General features: G+C 47.2%; 2 protein-coding genes across 4 annotated transcripts in view; one reads left to right on the top strand and one right to left on the bottom strand.

The window, feature by feature from the left end:
- The window catches only part of TSTD2 (thiosulfate sulfurtransferase like domain containing 2), a 575,835-nt gene that overhangs the window by 506,470 nt on the left and 48,584 nt on the right, over positions 1-20,781 (bottom strand). The window lies entirely within an intron of this gene.
- The window catches only part of TMOD1 (tropomodulin 1), a 73,151-nt gene that overhangs the window by 49,617 nt on the left and 2,753 nt on the right, over positions 1-20,781 (top strand). For all 3 annotated transcript variants that reach the window (XM_075067457.1, XM_075067456.1, XM_075067455.1), the window contains exons 5-8: positions 14,757-14,887; positions 17,650-17,757; positions 18,091-18,234; positions 19,052-19,196. In XM_075067457.1, coding sequence (XP_074923558.1) covers positions 14,757-14,887; positions 17,650-17,757; positions 18,091-18,234; positions 19,052-19,196 — 528 coding nt within the window. The remainder of the gene's footprint in view (positions 1-14,756; positions 14,888-17,649; positions 17,758-18,090; positions 18,235-19,051; positions 19,197-20,781) is intronic.

The following is a 20,781-nucleotide window of genomic DNA, read 5'->3' as shown; positions in this document are numbered from 1 at the left end:
GTGAGGCGAGGCGAAAGCAAGTGGGAGGGTTCTTGCCTTCTCAGGAACTAACATTCTGGACTTTGTAAGCAAACTACAAAACACCCTCCCGACACTCTTTAGACCCTTGCTACAAGAAAACCTCACAAGATGCTTAGGTAGCAAAAGGCTGGTAATGATTAAACATTCCAGACAGCCGTTCCCGTGGTCAAGTGGGAGACCAAGGTGTTATGGTTTACAAGCGCGCTCCAGGCCCATAAGCATGGGCACGACATTCATGGAAGGGCCATTCACGGTTCCAGAGAGCGGCCTGGGGCTGCTTAACTATCTCAGGTAGCATGCCCCACTCAACCTAAAGCCTAAGTTGTACGACATGTTGAATTCTCTAAAGCCCTTGTTAATTCCAGAGATTAAAGTTTGTTCAGTTTTAGCCCAGGGAGGATTGACGTTGGGGTAGCCTATGAAGTTGGTTCGTCTATATGAAGGAAGAAGGGAATGTGAGTGGCCTGGCATGGAAGCAGGTGAACTCTCGAGCAACGCCTGGGATGTAGATGCAGCGGGACAACAGAGTGGCAAGGAGCTGTGGCCTGAGCTATGGCTAGCTCGCACCCAGGTGCGATGGGCCAACCCATATACACGATGCTAATTAACTCGTACTTATCAGGGGGTCTCCAATACACGCCAAGATGATGGGATGGACCCCTTCCAGTGACACAGGTAATGCTCTCCAATGGTAGACCCCCCCTATCGGGTATCTCTCACGCCAACTGCTATAATTGGGGAGATTCAGTGATTCTACAGATGGGGTATAATCGCCCCGTCTACCAGTGCATGCGGCATCTCAGTGGTTCTAGTTCCCAAACCAGATGGGGAAATACGCTTTTGTGTGGACAACCATAAGCTAAATGCTGTAAACTCGGTCCCAAAACTATCCAATGCCACGCACAGATGAACTGTTGGAGAAAATTGGGACGTGCCCAGTTCATCTCTACATTAGCCTTAACCAAGGTAGGTACTGCTAAGTACCGCTAGATGAACTCTCCAAGAAGAGGTCAGCCTTCATCACCCATGCAGCGGTGTATGAATTATATGTGCTTTCTTTGGCGCTGTAAATGCTGCGCCACCTTCAAGACTTGTAGATGGTCTCCTAGCAGCCTGGGCGAATATGCACGTTGCCCACTCGATATGTGGCCATTTTTTCTGATTCATGGCTGAACACCTGGAAGCACCTGGAAACCGTCTTCAGCGCATCAGGCAGGCAGGACTAACAGTTAAGTGTAAAAGTGTCAAATAGGCCTAAACAGGAGTGACTTACCTTGGACACCAGGTGGGTCAAGGAAATAACCCCTACAGCCAAAGTGGATGCATATACAAAAGTGGCCTGCCAGAGTCAAGAAAACAGGTCCAATCATTCATAGGCTTGGCCAGATATTAAGGCGATTTGTACCGCACTACAAGCCAAATCGCTGCCCACTGACAGACCTGACAAAAAAGACCCAGCCAAATGCAGTTTAGGTGGACTGATGAGTGTCAGGAGGCCTTTACCCAGCTTAATGGCAACACTCATGTCTGACCTGTGCTAAGGCCCAGACTCGACAAACCATTTCTAGTAACCAGAGATGCGTCAAGCGTGGTGTGGATGCAGTTTGTAATGCAGAAGGACTGGATCAAGAATTCCATCCTGTCATGTTTTCACAAGAAACTGTCTGAGAGGGAAAGCCACTAGTCAATCAGCGAAAAGGAAGCTGCACCCTTGTGTACGTGCTGGAAAAGCTAGGCCCATACGTTTGGGGACGGCGTTTCAACTACAAACTGACCATGCTGTGCTAAGTGGCTTCCAGGGGTGGTCCAGGCACCAGCATGCCAAAGGACATGCCTGGGCGAGCAAGCCACGGGGCGGGCTCTGCCGTCGCTGCGAGGGCATCAGGCAGTGTCCTTTGGCGGCATGCCGCAGAGGTCCGCTGTCCCGCGGCGCGGGGACCTCCCACGCTTTGGCGGACCTCCTGCAGGCATGCTGCCGAATCCGCGGGACTGGGACCCCCCACATCTTGCCGCTGAAGGCAGTCTGCCTGCGTGCCTGGGGCGGCCAAAATTCTAGAGCACCCTGGTGGCTTCACACCGCCAAGTGAAATAACAAAAAACTTCTTCAGTGGAGTTTAGTCTCCAAGATTTTTGATTGAAATACAATACATTTCAGGAAGCTTCTAACAAAGTGGATGACACACTCTTCCCGTTGAAAGTTTCCCTGAATCAACTGATTAAAAATTGTTCTTGGAATGTGGGACATTTGTTAGTTTTATATAATCAGTGCTATGTCTAAAGTTGCATGTGTTTTATTAACTCTGTGTTCTCCTAGAGCTACAGGAGATTCACAGCCAAGGCGGAACTGGGCTGTCAACACTATTCTGTTTTGGAGGGGCGTGTCATAACTATAAAGGGAGAGGAACAGCCCTCCTGTGAACAATACTATAAAATCCCTCACTCCAGATGACCACACCAATGGCGCTATTACCTGTAAGAGGGTTTAGAAGCCAGGTAACTGGCTGACACCTGACCCAAAGGACCAATAAGGGGACAAGAGACTTTCAAATCTTGGTGAGAGGAAGGCTTTTGTGTGTGCTCTTTGTTTTTGGGGTTGTTCGCTCTTGGGACTAAGAGGTACCAAACATCAATCCATGCTCTCCAAATCTTTCTGAACAAGTCTGTCATATTTCAAACTTGTAAGTAACAGTCAGGCAAGGCATATTAGTTTTATCTTTGTTTTCTCAACTTGTAAATGTTTCTTTTGGCTAAGAGGATTTACCTCTGTTTGCTGTAACTTTGAACCTAAGGCTAGAGGGGGTTCCTCTGGGCTCTATGAATCTGATTACCCTGTAAAGTTATTTTCCATCCTGATTTTGCAGAGATGATTTTTTACCTTTCTTTCTTTAATTAAATGCCTTCTTTTTAAGAAGCTGATTGATTTTTCCTTGTTTTAAGATTGAAGGGGGTTGGATCTGGACTCACCAGGAATTAGTTGGGGGGGGGGGGAAAGGGGGAAAGGTTAATTTCTCCTTGTTTTAAGATCCAAGGGTTTGGATCTGTGTTCACCAGGGAATTGGTGGAGAAGTCTCTCAAGGCTACTGGGAGGGAGATAGTCTGGGGGGAAGGTAGACAGAGTTTCCCAAATAATTCTTAAAGGATTTGGGTGGTGGCAGTAACACCAGCTCTAAGCTGGTAATTAAGCTTAGAGGTTCTCATGCAGGTCCCCACATCTGTACCCTAAAGTTCAGAGTGGGGAAGGAACCTTGACAGATGCTGATTTATAGCAGTTGAGGATCTGGCCCCATATATGAATTATAGAAATGTCATTGGCTGAGGAACAAACTGGTGACATGTTTCTATGTATTAGAATATGGCTTTGTCCGTAGCAACATTCTGATTGGCTTTTGTGATGATGTCTGACCTGTCACATGCCAGCTACCAGCAATGTTCTTCATGTAGCTGGGACCTCACTGTTGAAAAGAAATGAAAGGAAGATCCTCCCTCAGCCCCAGTTGTTAACATTTTTTAAAGGAAAAATACACAGGAAGATTTTTACTCTTTTTACCATATTTCCCTTCCACCTGCATTTAACACAATGGCTACAGGGAATTTCCTCAGAAAATTATTACTCCTTCTCAGAGAAGTTGTCACTGTGGGTGCCCCACAGGAGATGTGCTCCTGTCTGTGCACTTTTAACAGGGCAGTCCTTATGGCAGATCTACCCTTCAGTTTTTTTAGTGGGACAAGGTGACTCCATCTACATTCTCCTTTCCTGCCCAAGGACTCATCAGACTTCCACATAAACCAGGACATTTAGTTTCCAGACTAGCACAGACTTCACACTTCAAGGGAAGAAGCTAATTTTCAGGCTCCAGATGTGAGACGAGCCCTTGCATTCTACCTGAAGAGAATTAAGCCCTTCAGAGCCTCTCCTAAGCTTTTTGTCTCTTTCAAAGAGGATGAAGGGAGCCCCTGTTTCCACCCAAATATTATCGAAATGGGTCTTATGGTGCATTTTAGCATGTTACAAAGTTTCTCAGCTGTGTAGCTTCTGGCTAGAGTGAGTGCCCATTCCATGAGAGCACAACCCATCACTATTGTCCATTGTGGACACTTGTAAAACTGCCACTTGGTTGTGTGTGGACTCTACTATCGTTCATGCTTGCAGGGCAGATGCAGCCTTAGGTGTGGTTGTTCTTCATTTAGTACTAGATGCGTTGCCTCAGCTTCACCCCTTTAGTGTGGGCACTGCTTGGGAATCACCTGAAGTGGAACACCCCTAGAGATAACTACACAAAGAAGGAGATGGTACTTGCTAGTACAGTGTGATCAGAGCTTACATTCTCATATAGTATTTCCTGGAGCCCCCCCATCGCCACCCCAGCATGCTATAAAAACTCCAGGGGGGTTGAAAATATTTACTGGAGCACCACTCTACACTGCTCTACTGAATTTAAGGCCTGCATGTGATGTTTGAGGATCACCAAGACCAGTAAGGGGTGTCTCAGCCCCTGCCTTGTATCTTTCGGTGCTTTAATGTTAAGCTGCTCTGGCTCAGCTTTGACACCAGTCCCCAGCTTACCAGCCTACAGTCCCACCCTGGCTTCCACCAGCCTAATCATGCCTTGCAGGGTGACCCCAACAGTCCTTCTGGTGCCAAGTGTTAGGCAAAAAGATTCTTTTCCCCAAGAATCAGACAAGCACAGACAGTACTAAAGGGGGTTTATTCATGGTACCACGAAGACTGACAGGCAGCTTCAAAAATATGGTGCCATAGTGGCCAGTTATGTACATTCTTTATCAGTTCATTTGCATTTATCTGTACATGCAGAGACAGACATTGTTACAGGTCAAGAGAGAACCCTGGACAAAGATAAAAATACGAACAGTACGTACATATAGAGATCGTCCTAATTGCATCAAACATCTATGACTACCTTGTGGGGGAAGGAGGTGGGGCGTGAGGGTAGGAATGGGTTCTTACAGATATCCGGTGGGCTGTGAAGGGAGGGTTTATTCTGTCCTAAAAGTTGAGTTACTGGGCGTGCATTAACCATATAAGCTTATAAATTGTTTACAGTTGTCAGTGTCCTTGCTACTGAATGCTACTGAAGCATTCCTGCTTGTTCTGCGGTTTTTGGCTTAGCTGTTAGCTAAATTTTAACTGTTGCCTGACACAAGTATCCCCAAATCTGTGTACCCCAAGTTCTTAACGACAGATATTCAGACTTTTCCCCTCTGGTTCATCATCCTGAACAAGTGAAACCTGCCCCCAGTTCTCAGTTCACTTTGGCCCAGTTTGCACGACCGAGATCTGTTCAGGGTAAAAATAAACAGAAAGTTTATTTAATAGTGAAATCACAGATTCAAAGATGAACTGGCAAGGGAGGCAAACATGGACAGCATGTTTTTAAACCAAATAAACATAAAGTTGCAACTTCAGGCTTATGCTTCAGTATTAGACTAATTCCCTTTTCTAATGTAAGTTACCTATTTCCTTTGCACACTTTCCCAGCAAGCCTTCTGTCACAGAGGGACTTCAGGATTGCCTGGAGAGTACCCCATTTAGACACTGGACCTCAGTTTCTGAATGTCCTTCACTTCAAACCCTTTCTCTTGCAGACTGTGGTGATTCATGGTGGGGAAAATTCATAAGAACGGCCGTACTGGGTCAGACCAAAGGTCCATCTAACCCAGTATCCTGTCTTCCGACAGTGGCCAATGCCAGGTGCTTCAGAGGGAAGGTACAGAACAGGGCAATTATCGAATGATCCATCCCATCACCCATTCCCAGCTTGTCAAACAGAGGCTAGAGACATCCCTGCCCATCCTGGCTAATAGCCATTGATGGACCTAGCCTTCATGAATTTATCTGCTGGTAGTTCTTTTTGAACTCTGTTATAGTCCTGACCTCACAACATCCTCTTTGCAAAGAGTTCCATCGGTTACTTTTTGTTTGTTTTAAACCTGCGGCCTATTAATTTTATTTGGTGACCCCTAGTTCTTGTGTTATAAGGAGTAAATAACACTTCCTTATTTACTTTCTCCACATCAGTCCTGATTTTATAGACCTGAATCATATCCCACCTTAGTCGTCTCTTTTCCAAGTTGAAAAGTCCCAGTCTTATTAATCTCTCCTCATATGGAAGCTGTTCCATACCCCTGATAGTTTTTGTTGCCCTTTTCTGTACCTTTTTCAATTCCAGTATATCTTTTTTGAGTTGAGGCAACCAGATCTGCACACAGTATTCAAGATGTGGGCGTACCATGGATTTATATAGAGGCAATATGATATTTTCTGTCTTATTATCTATTCCTTCCTTAATGATTCCCAACATTCTGTTCACCTTTTTGACGGCCACTGCACCCTGAGTGAATGTTTGCAGAGAACTATCCACAAAGACTCCAAGATCTCTTTCTTGTGTGGTGTGACAAGGTTGGGACTCACCACCCAGTGCCTCCTGCTAGTTGTCTCCAGAAATTAGCTCAGTTCAGTGGAGCGCCCTCTCTTGGTGGTGTCCTGCCTGTTGTCTCGCCCTTGGTTGGCGTCTGAGCCCACGTCGCTCACCAGCTTGCGGGGTCCTCTTCCAGACCACTGGCCTCCAGCAGTGCCCCTTAGTCCATCCACACCCCCTTCCAAGGGTGGGGAGGTGTTGGTCAGCAGTCTCTCTGTGCCCCAGCCATCATGTCCAACCACACCCCCAACATCGAATCCCTCCTGTCAGGGATCTGGCATAGTCTGTAATGGCTGCTCCCCACAGCCGATGGCTGGGTATACCACAAGGGGGTGAGAGGGGAACCCAGGCCCGCCCTCTATTCTGGGTCCTGACCCAGGGACCCTTTCGCAGCAGCTTCGCTGTCCTCCTTCTCACCCCTTGTCTGTCCACTTCCCTGGGCCACTTCCCCTACGGCCCCTTGCACCCACTAAGCCATTCCCTTCAGGGTCTGCAGCCTGGCAGGCTTCGGGCTAGAGCTCCCTTCTGCTTCCTGAACCTAGCCAGTACTGCGCTGTCCACAGTGCTGGTCTCCCAACTCTGGAGACAGACCTTCTCCTGTCAAAGGTCTGGGAGAGACCACCTGCTCCATTCCTGGGCAGCCTTTATATAGGGCCAAGCTGAGCCCTGATTGGCTGTCTCCAATCTTGGCTCTTATTGGCCCCCTATAAGCCCTTTTTTTTATTGGCTGTCGGTCTGCTCAGGCCCACTGGCCTGCCACAGCCCCCTCTCTCAGGGAGTGGGGCAGCCACCCCACTACATGTGGTAACAGCTAATTTAGATCCCATCATTGTATTTGGATAGTTGGGATTATGTTTTCCAATGTGCATTACTGTGCATTTATCAACATTGAATTTCATCTGCTGTTTTTGCCCAGTCACCCAGTTTTGTCCCTTTGTAACTCTTCACAGTCTGCTTGCGACTTAACTGTCTTGAATAGTTTTGTATCATCTGCAAATTTTGCACCTCACTCTTTACCCCTTTTTCCAGATCATTCATGAATATGTTGAATGGGACTGGTCCCAGTACAGACCCCTGGGGACATCCCTATTTACCTCTCTCCATTCTGAAAACTGACCATTTATTCCTACCCTTTGTTTCCTATCTTTTAACCAGTTACTGATCCATGAAAAGGCCTTCCCTCTTATCCCATGATAGCTTACTTTGCTTAAGAGCCTTTGGTGAGGGACCTTGTCAAAGGCTTTCTGAAAATCTAAGTACACTATATCCACTGGATCACCCTTGTTCACAAGCTTCTTGACCCCCTCAAAGAATTCTAGTAGATTGGTGAGGTATGATTTCCCTATACAAAACCCATGTTGACTCTTCCCCAACAAATTATGTTCATCTCTGTGTCTGACAATTTTGTTCTTTACTATAGTTTCAACCAGCTTTCCTGGTACTGAAGTTAGGATCACTGGCCTGTAATTGCCAGGATTGCCTCTGGAGCCTTTTTTAAAAATTGGCATCACATTAGCTACCCTCCAGCCATCTGATACAGAAGCTGATTTAAATGATAGGTTACATACCATAATTAGTAGTTCTGCATTTTCACATTTGAGTTCCTTCAGAAATCTTGGGTGAATATCACTTGGTCCTGGTGACTTCTTATTGTTTAATTTATCAATTTGTTGTAAATTGCCCTCTTTCTTAGGCCTTTTCAGAGTTTCATAAAAAAAAGTTGTGTCAACGACCAAAATGCACTATAATAACATTGCTATTGCATGTTCACACTATGCTCCTTCTGTCAGCATCCATACTTGGTGCTCTAGCATGGACAGTGAGAGTAGTGCTCTGTGGGCAACTATCACCACCTTATGCTGCTAGGACTTGTGGGTTGGTGGAATGGATTACAGCGCATCATGCGCATAGGCTCAACGTCCCATGATGCATTGTTTTCTGTTCCAGCATTCCATGAGCGTCTGGCTTTGGTTCACAGATTTTTTCAATGGCCTTTATTCACTGCCTGCCTGCCATCTCTGTGGGAAAGGACGGATCCTGCATTCCTCTCTACTGATCTGTTAAATGTCATTAACACATCACGGATGGCAGTGCATTTCATCATAAAGTTCCTAACTGACCAGGATTCAGACTTGTCTGATTTGCTGTGTGACATGGATAGGAGCAACATACAATTACTTGTGGCATTCGCGGAGCAGCTGCACACAGTGGACCATCACTTTTGGGCTTGTGAAACTAGAGCTGAGTGGTGGGATCATCTCGTCATGCAGGTCTGGGATGACAAGCAGTGGCTGCAGAACTTTCGGATTTGGAAAGCCACATTCCTGGAACTGTATGCGGAGCTTACCCCAGTCCTGTGGCACAAGGACACCAGAACGAGAACTCCCTTTTGGTGGAGAAGCACCTGGTGATTGCAGTGTGGAAGCTGGTGACTCCAGAGTGCTACTGGTCAGTCACAAATCAATTTGGAGTTGGGAAGTCGACTGTTGGGGCTGCGTTAACACAATGGTGAAGGGCCATTAATCGCATCCTGCGGCAAAGGAAATGACTCCTGGCAATGTGCATGAAATAGTGGGTGGCTTTTCAGAAATGGATTTCCCTAGCTGCAAAGGGGTGATAGATGGGACACATACCCCAATTTTGGCACCAGACCATCTTGCAACAGAGTACAGTAATAAAAGGGGGTATTTCTCCATGGTATTGCAGGTGCTTGTGGATCACTGACATAAACGCTGGATAGTCCGAGAAGGTGCATGATGCCCATATTTTCAGGAGCACCAGTGTCAGAGATCCCCGCCCCCACTCTGACCTCTGGGGTACAGGTGTGGGAACCCACGTGAAAGACCCCCTAAGCTTATATTCTACCAGCTGAGGTTAAAAACTTCTCAAGGCACAAATACCTTTCCTTGTTCTTAGACGGTATTGCTGCCACCACCACGTGATTTAAATAAACATTCAGGGAAGGGTCACTGGGAAGCCTGGGGAGACTTGAGAATAATCTACCAACCAATTGGTCAGCAATGTGAGCACAGTGTCTTCAGGACACTGAAAATCAATCAGGTTCTTAAAAGAAGAACTTTATTTAAAAAGAAAAAAGTAAAAGAATGACAATTAGCCTGTTCAGAAAGCTTCAGGCCACATTTTCTTTCTAGGTCAGAAGATTCCAGTGGGGGATGTTGAAATGCCCATTGTGGTCCTGGGAGACTAGCATGCCCCTTACTCCAGTGGTTCCCAAACTTTAACAATCTGTGAACCCCTTTCAATAAAATGTCAAGTCTTGCGAATCCCCTCCTAAAAATGAATATTTCTAGGTATTTTCTCCTTTACCTGAGTATGAATTATAAAAGCCGTGATCTTGGAAATATAAAATTTGTTTTTATGACATGCTTATTACACACTATTGTTATTATTTATCATTATAGTACAGGCAACATTCTTCTCACTTTCGTAGCTTGTATCACTTTGAATAAGCCTGTTATAAGACAAGGCTCCTATGTTTCATCAAGGAGTATCAGATGTGAAACAGCATGAAGATATTTAAGAAGCCAAATCAAAGAGTTCCTCCTACACAAGCATTCAGGGCTTGACCAGTCCAGGCAAAGCTTAAACTTGTTATTCATAATAATTTTAAAAACAATACTAGCTGCCTATTTAATTTAAAAAACGGAAAAAAATATCCACCTCCCTTTTCTTTTCTTATGAATCTTGAGGTTTAAATTTCCTCTGTGTGATGGATATGTTTGCTGCTGGTCCCTTGCTGCCCGGGGTCCCTAGGGAAGCTCTGTCCACCGTTAGGGAATTTTTTCCTGAGAACCCCTGTTTGGGAACCACTGCCTTACTCCCATGGCTCATGAAGCCTTAAATGGGAAACCTGGATAGCAGTAGGGAGCGCTTCCACAGTAGGTTCAGGATGACTGTGGAATGTGCGTTTGGCAGATTAAAGGCGTGTTGGTGATGCCTTTCTGGCAGGTTAGATCTGAATGAGGAGAATATTCCCATGGTCATAGCCGCCTATTGTACACTGCATAATATTTGTGAGGGTAAGAGTGAAAGGTTTGCTCAGAGGTGGACTGCTGATGCACTGCACCTGGCAGCTGATTTTGAGCAGTCTGATACTAGGGCTGTTGGGGGTAATTGGAGTCAGGGAAGCTTTGAGACAACACTTTGAGAATGAGAACCAAACTTCAATGATTCATTAAATCGAGTATCAGAGGGGTAGCCGTGTTAGTCTGGATCTGTAAAAGCAGCAGAGAATCCTGTGGCACCTTATAGACTAACAGATGTTTTGGAGCATGAGCAGACATGCATCTGACGAAGTGGGTATTCACCCACGAAAGCTCATGCTCCAAAACGTCTGTTACTCTATAAGGTGCCACAGGATTCTCTGCTGCTTTCATTAAATCGAGTTTTCTTAGGAAGCACTTGTGATGATTCCTGGTCTAGGATTTCAGTGAGCAAAGGATTAAACTGCCTGTGTATGTCTTGCTGCTGCCTGCAATCTCAATTTGTAGGACATAAATAAAGAGCAGTTATCTTTCAGATTCTTTGTTTTTACTAAACAAACAATCAACACACACACAAACGCTTATTGGGAAAAGAAGGGACCATGGAAGGACAGAGCGTCAGAGCTGTGCATAGGTCCAGCTATCATTTTGAAAGCTGTTTGAGGGGGTGGAGTGAATGGAAAATGGAGATGCCCCAGAAAGCGTAAGGGAATGCATGGGTGGAATTGGGGGGGGGGGCATGGAAAACAGTTCTGGAATGTGCTGCAGGGGAGGGAAGGCACGCACCTGTTGTGACTGCAGTGTTATGAGAAACTTAAGCATCTCTGTTTGCTCCTCCATTACTTTTATCATCTGCTTAGTGGCATCCAAGAAAAAGTTCTGATTTTCTTTTCTGTCCTGCCGTCCAATTTCTCTCCACTCCCTGTGTTCCCTTTTTACTGCATCAGAGTATTGCAGGGCCTCCTGGAACACGTCCTCCTTGCTCCATCTTAGCCGCTTTCTTGTCTGGTGGAAGCTCCTCTGGTGTGTAGGGGGCTCCCCTGAAGGCCGCATCTGCAGAAGCACAAGAAACAAGACACAGAAGCATGATTGTTAGTTCATGCACAGCATTGAATCATTGCAGTTTAGCACACTCCTTGTAACATACCAAGCACTTTCTCACTGCCCTTGGCAAGAACACATCTTGGTGAACATGCCAGGCACGGTGAGATTAGCCCTAGGGCAAGGAGGGGCATTCTACCTGGCGTAAACAGCAGTGGTGCTTATGAAAGCGTTGTGGTGCAGGTGACTAGGGACAATATTGTAAATTCTCCAACACTTTTCCACAGGCGGGGGACACTGAAGCAGATATCTCACTCCTGAGGGTAACCAAGGAAGCAAGGCTGCAACTGCTGCATGCTTGTGGCTTCCGACCTGGTCCCTATGCTGCTCTCCTGGATGCAGCTTTTGTTTGCACGAGTGATTGCCGAGTGGCCTGGGAAAGTTTCATTCAATGGGAGAAGGAATAAAACAGCTCTGGCAAGGAACCTCCAACAAAGGACTACCGAGTACCTCCAGGAAAGTTTCCTAGTGATCTTTCTGGAAGATTCCTGTGAAATCTCAGTGGGCATCAATGCACCGTTCCACTGCACGGCTTAGCTGCACAGGAGAATGTCCAGTGCACAGAAACACAGCCAGCGTTGTACATTTCTGTCCTTTCACCTACTTCTGCAGTACACAAAGCAAATGAAAGCTGGACATCATGAGCACCATCAACTAAAAAAACCCACTTACCAGCGGTCTCCTTTCCTGCTTCTTGCGTGCCAGAGTGGGAGTGCTGGGACTGGCTAGATCATTCCAGAGTGTACAACAGTTCTTGACTGGCCAGCACACTTGGCAAACCCGCTGTGGGAGCCACATAATTCCCTAACTTCGCCTCCTCGTCCATGACTTCATCCTCTGAGTTAGGTCACCTTTCCACCACCTCCAGCCCCACCAAAGCGTCCATGGGGTTCTTGGCAATGGAGGTGGGATTGTCGCCAAGGATAACGTCCAACCATAGGCATCGACTTCTGCTCCCATCGGTGGGTGCTCGACCCCCCTCTGCCCCTGGCCCCGGCCCCACTCCACCCCTTCCCCCAAGTCCCCACCCCCGCCCTGCCTCTTCCCACTCCTGCTTCACCTCCACGCCACCCCGGAGCACCCATGCAGTTGGCGCCTATGCGTCCAACTCCTTATAGAATAGGCAGGATGCCTTCAGGACAGCACCAGTGCAACAGTTTGCCTTCCTTTCCATCTGGTATGCTGGCCTCAGCATCGTTATTTTCATTCTGCACTGTTCTGTGTCCTGATTGTATCCTTTTTCACACAAGCCATGAGAAATCAGCCCATAGGTATCAGAATTCCTATGGAGCACAGCTGGGACTGCACAGCCTTCTCTCCCCAAGTACTGAGCAGATCCAGCAGCTCTGCGTTGGTCCAAGTGGGAGACGGACCCGGTTTGCAGCACGGAGCCGCCATGGTCAGCTGGGAAGATGCGATGTGAGCTCTCCATGCCGCACAAACAAGAAGTGGAATTTTAAAAATTCATGGGGCTTTAAATGGGGAGGGGTGGATAGTTGTTTATATGGCCGCAGGGTTCGAACTGCTGACCAGAGAGGTCAGGATGGGCATTGTGGGACACCCTCTGGAGCCAGGCAGGCAGAGCAGGCTGCTGCCCTGTGGGGAAGAGACTGCTGTGCTGGGCAGAGCCAGGGCTGATGTGGGAGGGTGTCCCTCTCCCCCAGGATTGGTTGCTCAGGCTGCCGTATGAACTTAAAGAGACAGCGTGCCAGTACACTGTCCCCCAGCACACACCTTTCCTCAACACACACTGTCTCTCTGACATATATACTCCCCCACAATCTCTCACATACCTCCCCAACACACACGCACTGTTTGTCACTCCTCTCTCTCTCTCACACACACACACAGACACACACACACTCCCTGTCACAGACTCACCCCCTCCTCTCCCTACCCCACACTTCAGTTGAAAAGCAACGGGCAATCTAGTGGAATTATGGGATTGAGAAACCTGCATCATGTGACGCTGGGCCTGCCCTTTGGGGCATTGCAAACCCTTGCCAGAGCACCTTGCAGCCAGTTACACAGTGAGATAGCTACCCACAGTGCACTGCTCTCTGTGTCCATGCAAGAGCTGCTAGTGTGGATGCGCTCTGCCGACTCAAAGAGCATAGTGTGGCCATGCAACAGTGGTTTAATTAAAGCGGCGTAACTTTTACCGACAAAAACTCTGTAGTGCAGACAAGGTCTAAGTTTTGTGTGAACAACTAGCTAGGGAGCATCCACTCCCTGCTGTGAGGTGTACTTGGTGTCACAGTGCCAGCCATGAGCATACTAGCAGGCTGTGTACAAGTCTTCTAATGATCATCAGGTTCAGACCGTTTCATAAAAGACTTTACTTGATTCACTTTTATAGTTGCATAAAACCAGCTGATTCAACAGCTTATTCTTTGGGGTTCAGATCCTGTTCTCCCTTTGGGGTGTCAGGACCCTGATAGTCACATGCAGTTAGTGGAGTTCTTTGAGATGCTCTCTCTGTATGAGTGCTCCGCTGTCTGCCCTCCTTCCCCTCTGCTTTGGAGTCCTTGCTTCTAGCCAGGTTTCATGGGTAAGAAGGAATTGGAGCAGCGGAGGGTCTGTCCTTCCCATATGTCTCAGATTGGGGCACTAGGATCTATATAGAGCGTAGGCACGGACCCCACACACTGCTACCACAAATCTTCTATCACAAGCACACAGGTTCATGCACACCTAACGTGAAATGCCCATAGAGAGAGAAAGTCTTACCCTCACCCCTAAGCCCTAACCCGAACCCCAAGTAAGTAACCTCTCCTTATGTTACAGCCAAGATCCAACTGCGATCAGGGCCCCTTTGCACTAGGCACCGTATGTATTTAACCCACCGATGAGTCTGTGTTGTAGGGTGTCGTCTGTGCCAATTCTCACAGGATTTGAGTTGTTACTGCCCCCAGATGCAGAAGAGCTGTAGTAGCTCTTAGCCATGGGGGTCCCTGGTTTAGTCCCAATTCACACACTGTAAGAGGTAGTCCCTGCCTTGACAAACTTACAGTCTAAACAGACAAGACAGATGAAGATGACTTAAGTGACCTTATATCTTCAGTTACAACCTTCATCAACCAGTTGATTCCTCCTTACCTCGTGTCCTTTTTATGACAGGAAAAAAACAGCCCAAAACTTAGAGTGTCTTTTCACCCCATCTGATTTTTTTCATGTTGCTTTTTAATTGCAGGTGTGATTAAGCCAACGCAATATAAACCAGTTCCCGATGAAGAACCCAATTCAACAGATGTAGAAGAAACTTTGGAACGAGTGAAGAACAATGACCCTAAACTCGAGGAAGTCAACCTTAATAATATTAGGGTATTCAGCCTCCCCTTCCTACTGCAATTAACACTTCACAGTGAGACAGGGTGGTGCTATCTAGAGAACAAAGGCCAAGCACACCTTGCTGTGCAGGAGAATAGGTTATTGTCACAGCAGCCTGTGTTGGCCACTATGGGCAAAAGGACAAGTTATGGTTAGGGCTAGATGCTGAACTCCTTGCTTATGTAGATATCAACAGGGCTGCTTGCAGAATAAGGCATCGCTCAACAGAAGTTAGGCATCAGAATCTGACTTTGAGTTGTTTTAGGATGTTTTTGAGGGGGTTTCCCAGTCTGTCATTAGAGCCTACCTACAATCAGGAAAAATACTGTGCTTTGGGTTTGCATTGTATTTACAGGGAAACCTAGCAGTGCATGTGGCTACATGTCATGTACAAACACAGTGCAAGACTGGCAGAGCAAGGATCTTTCAAAATAATATGCACTGAGTCCCTAGGTCAATGGTAGCAGGGGCGGCTCTATGTATTTTGCTTCCCCAAGCATGGCAGTCAGGTGGCTTTCGGCGGTGCTCCTCTGGGAGGTCCGCCAGTCACACAGATTCGGCGGTGGTGCGCCTGTGAGAGGTCTGCTGGTCATGCAGATTCGCCGGCGCGCCTGCGGGAAGTCCACCAGTCCTCTGCCTTTGGCGTACCCGCCGCCGAATTGCTGCCAAAGCCACGGGACCGGTGGACCTCCTGAAGGCATGCTGCCGAAGGCAGCCTGACGGCTGCCCTCACGGTGACTGGCAGGCCGTCCCCCGCGGCTTGCCACCCCAGGCACACACTTTGAGTGCTGGTGCCTGGAGCCGCCCCTGACGTTAGCTGCGTCACTGCAGGAATTGATTAGTAAAACTCTGTGCAGAAAAATACACTGATGTAACACTAAGGCTGGTAATTTAATTACACAAAAGACAGTGTTTCGCATTGCCCTCTTGTGCTAATGATACTGTATTGTCTGTCAAAGGCTGTGTGGTACTGAACAATGTGGTATGGCTTGTAATGAAAGAGCTCATATAGGCATCTGTGCATGGCTGTGAAGTTAAAGGTGCTGTGAGAAACCACCATTCTACATTACCTGACATGGCTCATTCAAATCTAGGCTTTTCTCTGGGCTTTTCTCATTAAAGGTGACATGCGAAGGACAAGAAATTGTGCTTGTACACTCTTGTATTTCTCCTTAAACCTGCTAAAGGAGAGGGAAAGGAGTTCTAGTCAGGCAGTTACAAACTTAGTTTCTGTTAACTTCTCTTTAACTCCTGTGCGTGGGCAACATGCCTTCATTGCTATTTTCATTTGGCGGCCGGGGAAGCACCCATTACTGTTTTCTAGTCCAGTCCAACCATGCAAGGTAAAACCAAGTACTCAGGTTAAAACAAGCAGAACTACCCCCTCTTCTCTACTAGCTCTTTCTTTTTTCCACAGACCTCCCGTAAAGAAGCAAATCAGGGCGCATGGCACAGGGCGCATGCACACCTTTGCAGGTCACCTTTTAAATGCACACACAGCACCAAATATATACACACCAGCTGAATGATCATGGCTTCAGCTCCCTTCCTTGCCTGCCTACGCCCTCTGTATGTGTTTGAGTGATTATGTATTCAGATCAATGCAGATGAGGTTCCTGTGTGTGCAGCTAGCAGTGCTGGTGCCAGTAACGGTCCTTAAAACCCTGGCACTTGTGCACATCCAGCAGTTGCAACGTTCCATAGAGAAAGGATTGCATTTTCAAAAGTGACTTGTGACTTGGAGGTGCGACTTGAGATCCCTGGAAAGGAGCCTGACTCACAGGTGGCAGGGGCTCTCGAAGTGTCTCTAGTTGGACTAATGATATGAAGTGCCACTTTTGAAAACATGGGCCAAAGATACATGACTGCACTATTCACAGATGGGCTTACGGGTAGTTGTGTTAAAGCTATATCCTGCCAGCTGATCCAGGGGAAGCACTCCTCATTGAGGACTATGGAAATAATCAGTTTGAAATTTTAAAGCGTCACTTGGAAGTTATCAGAGTCTGAAAAGGGTTTGTAAAGTATTGAACGGGAAAGAAATACTCTTGGCTTGAGAGAGCTCGGAACGGGCACACAGATGCTTGCCAAACTCTCCTAGTTCTCCCCTGAAAGTTACCAGTGACAGAGGGAGGGAGAAGAGTGGGCCTGATTCTAAGAGTTGAGGATACACTGCCCCTCCATGAGCTGCTTAACTGTCAGGGTCAGGTTGTGATCCTGCAAGTGGAGCCTTCCGGCATAAGCACCATGCAGGCCCGCTCGCCGGCTCCAGGCCTGAGGAAGGCGATTATTTCCCAGCCATGACTTGGCGTTGGCTGGTGCAGTGCGATAGCAATATTAGAACTTGGGTACACCCAGTGCTTTACCTACTCAGAGCACTCTGTAAACCTTAGCCACAATGCTCAGGGAGGTGAGCCGGTGACTATTGGCCCCATCTGACAAGTGGGGACCCCAGAATGTGGTGAAGTGACTTGCTCAAATCCAGGCAGTGAGTGAGTTGCAGCGCTGGGATCAGAGTGGAGTCATTCCTGTGCTGCTTGGGCCATGCTGACCATTGCTGGACTACAAGCACTACTGAACGATCTAGGTTTAGCTTTCTGCCTCTTCCTAAATAATCCAGTCGTGCCATTTCCACTGTAAAGAAAGCTGCTTGTATTTCGGATACCTAGGGCACGCCCCCTTATAAAATATTTGTTTAAGGAGTGTACCGGGAATCTGAATAAAGATGACTTTCTGTCTGGGCCTTCTTTTCACAGAATATTCCCATACCGACTTTAAAAGCATATGCTGAAGCACTGAAGAATAATTCCTATGTAAAGAAATTAAGCATAGTAGGAACAAGAAGCAATGACCCTGTAGCCTATGTAAGTACCATACCATGCTGTGTGTGATGACGGGCTAATTGCTGTGGGAAGGTTGTTAGTGGAATTGTCGTCTTGGAAGGGGAATTGTTTAAAGCAACTTGCAAAGGAAAAAAAATCTTGGTGCCCTTTTTTGTACATTTATTTTGTATGAAAAATGCCAGAGATGGGAAACTGAGGCACAGAGAGACTAAGTGACTTGCCCAAGGTGTCACAGGCAGTCTGTGGAGAAGCAGAGGCTTGAGCTCAGGTCTCCAGAGTCCCAGGCTAGTGCACTGGGCCACTCTTCCTATTATTTATTGTTCAATACCAGTGCTTTCCCCTTTGTGACTGCAGGCACTGGCTGAGATGTTAAAAGCCAACGGTGTATTGAAAAGCTTGAATGTGGAATCCAACTTCATTTCTGGGTCCGGGATCCTGGCTCTGATCGAAGCACTGCAGCACAATACTTCATTGATCGAGCTCAAAATTGACAACCAGGTAAAACAAACCCCAACTGGACCTCATAGATTGAATAAAAGATATTCTGTTGGGGGGCCTTATATCAGAAAACGTGGGGTGGCTCACCTGCTTTTTCTGGACAATCACTCTAAAAAACCAGCAACTGCTGGGGGGGATAGTATGTATAACGGGCTTGGCAAGTGTCTAGTCCACGTAGAGGATTACTGCCAGCTAACAGAGTAACTCCCTGAGGTTCTGGGTCCATACCCTGCTGACTGCCTGTGGTTTTGGGCCTTGTGTTCATAGTCAAAACTATACAAGGTTTCTCTGATGATTCAGTATTAGTCAGCCAGCAAATGACAAGATAATTTAGGGCCTGATCTCGCAAGCTGCCCGTTTGCATGGAGCACTGGATGGACTGGATCCGCCATAATGGAAACAAAATCCTGCAGGCTTCATCCAGTGCCCTTGTGCCATCATATATAGTCCTCTGTGGAGAGGCTTTTGGAGAATTCTGCAGAGAATTAGGCCCCTAGCTTTTTTCTGAAGAAAGCAGGTTGGGACTTTTTTACAGCAATAAAACAAATGTTTGAAAAGCTGCAAAGCCGAGGATCCAAACACTTGAGATCCCTGGGCGTGCCAAGGTGAGCAATGGACCCCGATTCGGTAGCGCACCCCCATCTCCGCTGAGTCTGCTGTCTCCGCAAGGCTGGGCAGTGGGGACCGGGGGGAGGCCCTGTGCAGTGTTGGGTGGCCCTGTGAGATGTAGAGTCAGCAGGAGGCAGTCGGGATCAAAGACCGAAATAATGGGGAAGCCCTCAGTTGTAACCTGCTTTTCCATTCTCTTTTAACCAAGAGCCAGCCGCTGGGCAACAAGGTGGAAATGGAGATTGCAAACATGTTAGAAAAAAACAGTTCCCTTTTGAAGTTCGGGTATCACTTTACACAGCAAGGTCCCCGGCTTCGTGCATCTAACGCCATGATGAACAACAACGACCTTGGTGAGTCTGCCTGCACGCTGCTCGCATGCATTCTCCATGCTCCCCATGGTGCTGGCGCTCCCCGGAGGTGTGCTTGGCGGGAATTCCCATCAGCTGTGAATGTAGCTGGTGCGTATTTCCCCTGCTGCTCTCCGGCGGGCACATTGACCGAGAATCTGTGGAAATACCACTCAAGGAAATAAACAAGTCAGGTGAAATTTCACTTGAATTAGGGAAGCACCCGCTTGAATCGGAAGGGGCTGGTGCTTGCTAGGGGAGAGCCAGATTCTCTTCCTGCTTTCTCCTGCTGAGGGGTACCAGGCTCTACCAGCAGTTCCACTCGGTCATTGGGGCTGGTGGTGGAGTAAAGCGCTACTCAGCATGAATAAGACAATTGGCTTCTGGCCCACAGTAAGATGCTGTGCAGGGCAGGGGTGGCAGAATCTGGCCTTAACCGAACAGGGTCTCCAGTGATCCTCAGAGGCAATGAGCTCTAGTGCTGGGGAGTTTGGCAAGTCCATATGCTTTGTTAAGCCGTAGTTTGCAGGGTTAGTGCTGGCTGCTGCTGCTGCCCTGAACTGGATTAGCAGAGCCCTTCGCTTTCCTGGGCTGCCACCTGTTCACAAACACTGCTTCCATCCCCGCTTTAATGGGGAAAGGACAAGCAGAAGAGTCAAGCTCTGAGGACTGACAAGTTTGGCACATTCTTTTGAATGAATCAGGTCTGCTGTTGGGTGTGTTTACGGTACAAGGCCAAATTCTGTTCCCAGTTTGATCTGGGCACCCCAGCTGAAGTTAACAGAACTGCATGCGCTGACAGTACTTCCCCATCATTTCTCACTCATCTGGGCAGTGCTTAGGCACTAGCTGACTGACAGTTGCTTGGCGACAGCCTCACACGCTGAACTGGAAGACTACCCAGTGGAGCCTGTTGGAACACAAGTAAAAGAACCGACCTTGTTTCTAGTGAGCCTACACAAGGATGAAATTAACATACAGCTCCCTAGACAGACTGGCTAAGAGGAGGTGCCTGGGAGAAGATTTACCATACAAATGTCTGCCCTGAATGAACAGCAATAAACTGGAGCGGTGTATTTTGCTCTTAATGTAGTTCACCAGCATAGTCTAACCATTTTGTGTCCCTTACGACGTGAGTCTACTTCAATTAAAAAAGCTACTGAATTAGGGCACCTCTAAAGAAGACTAAGGACTGCAGTGCTGAAAAGCACTAACTTTGTGACTTGGTGCTCTCTGTATATTACTTTGTGTATGTGTTCAGCTTGTTGAGGTTTTTAAACAAATGGACTGGATTTTGTCTCCAGCTAATCTGCTGTTCGCATAGCAGTGTAATAATATGTTGCATTTACACAGAATACTCCTGGGGGGATTCTGCACCAAAACATGGAAAATTCAGCACACAATATTTTGAAATTCTGTAAGTTTTTGCATATTTTATTTGTCAAAATAACCCAATATAATCAAACCAGTTTCCGTTATTTTGGTAATTTTTTTCAAAATACCTGTCAACAATTATGTCTGTGACAATACAGACAACAAAAAAGATTGAGGAAATTTTTTTTTGACAAATAGGTTCCTTACTAGGCAT

This window comes from Chelonoidis abingdonii, chromosome 6 (genome assembly GCF_003597395.2).
Source record: "Chelonoidis abingdonii isolate Lonesome George chromosome 6, CheloAbing_2.0, whole genome shotgun sequence".
Taxonomy (NCBI): Eukaryota; Metazoa; Chordata; order Testudines; family Testudinidae; genus Chelonoidis; species Chelonoidis abingdonii.
Note: the sequence above shows the minus strand (reverse complement) of the source record. Positions and strands in the feature narration are given on the sequence as shown.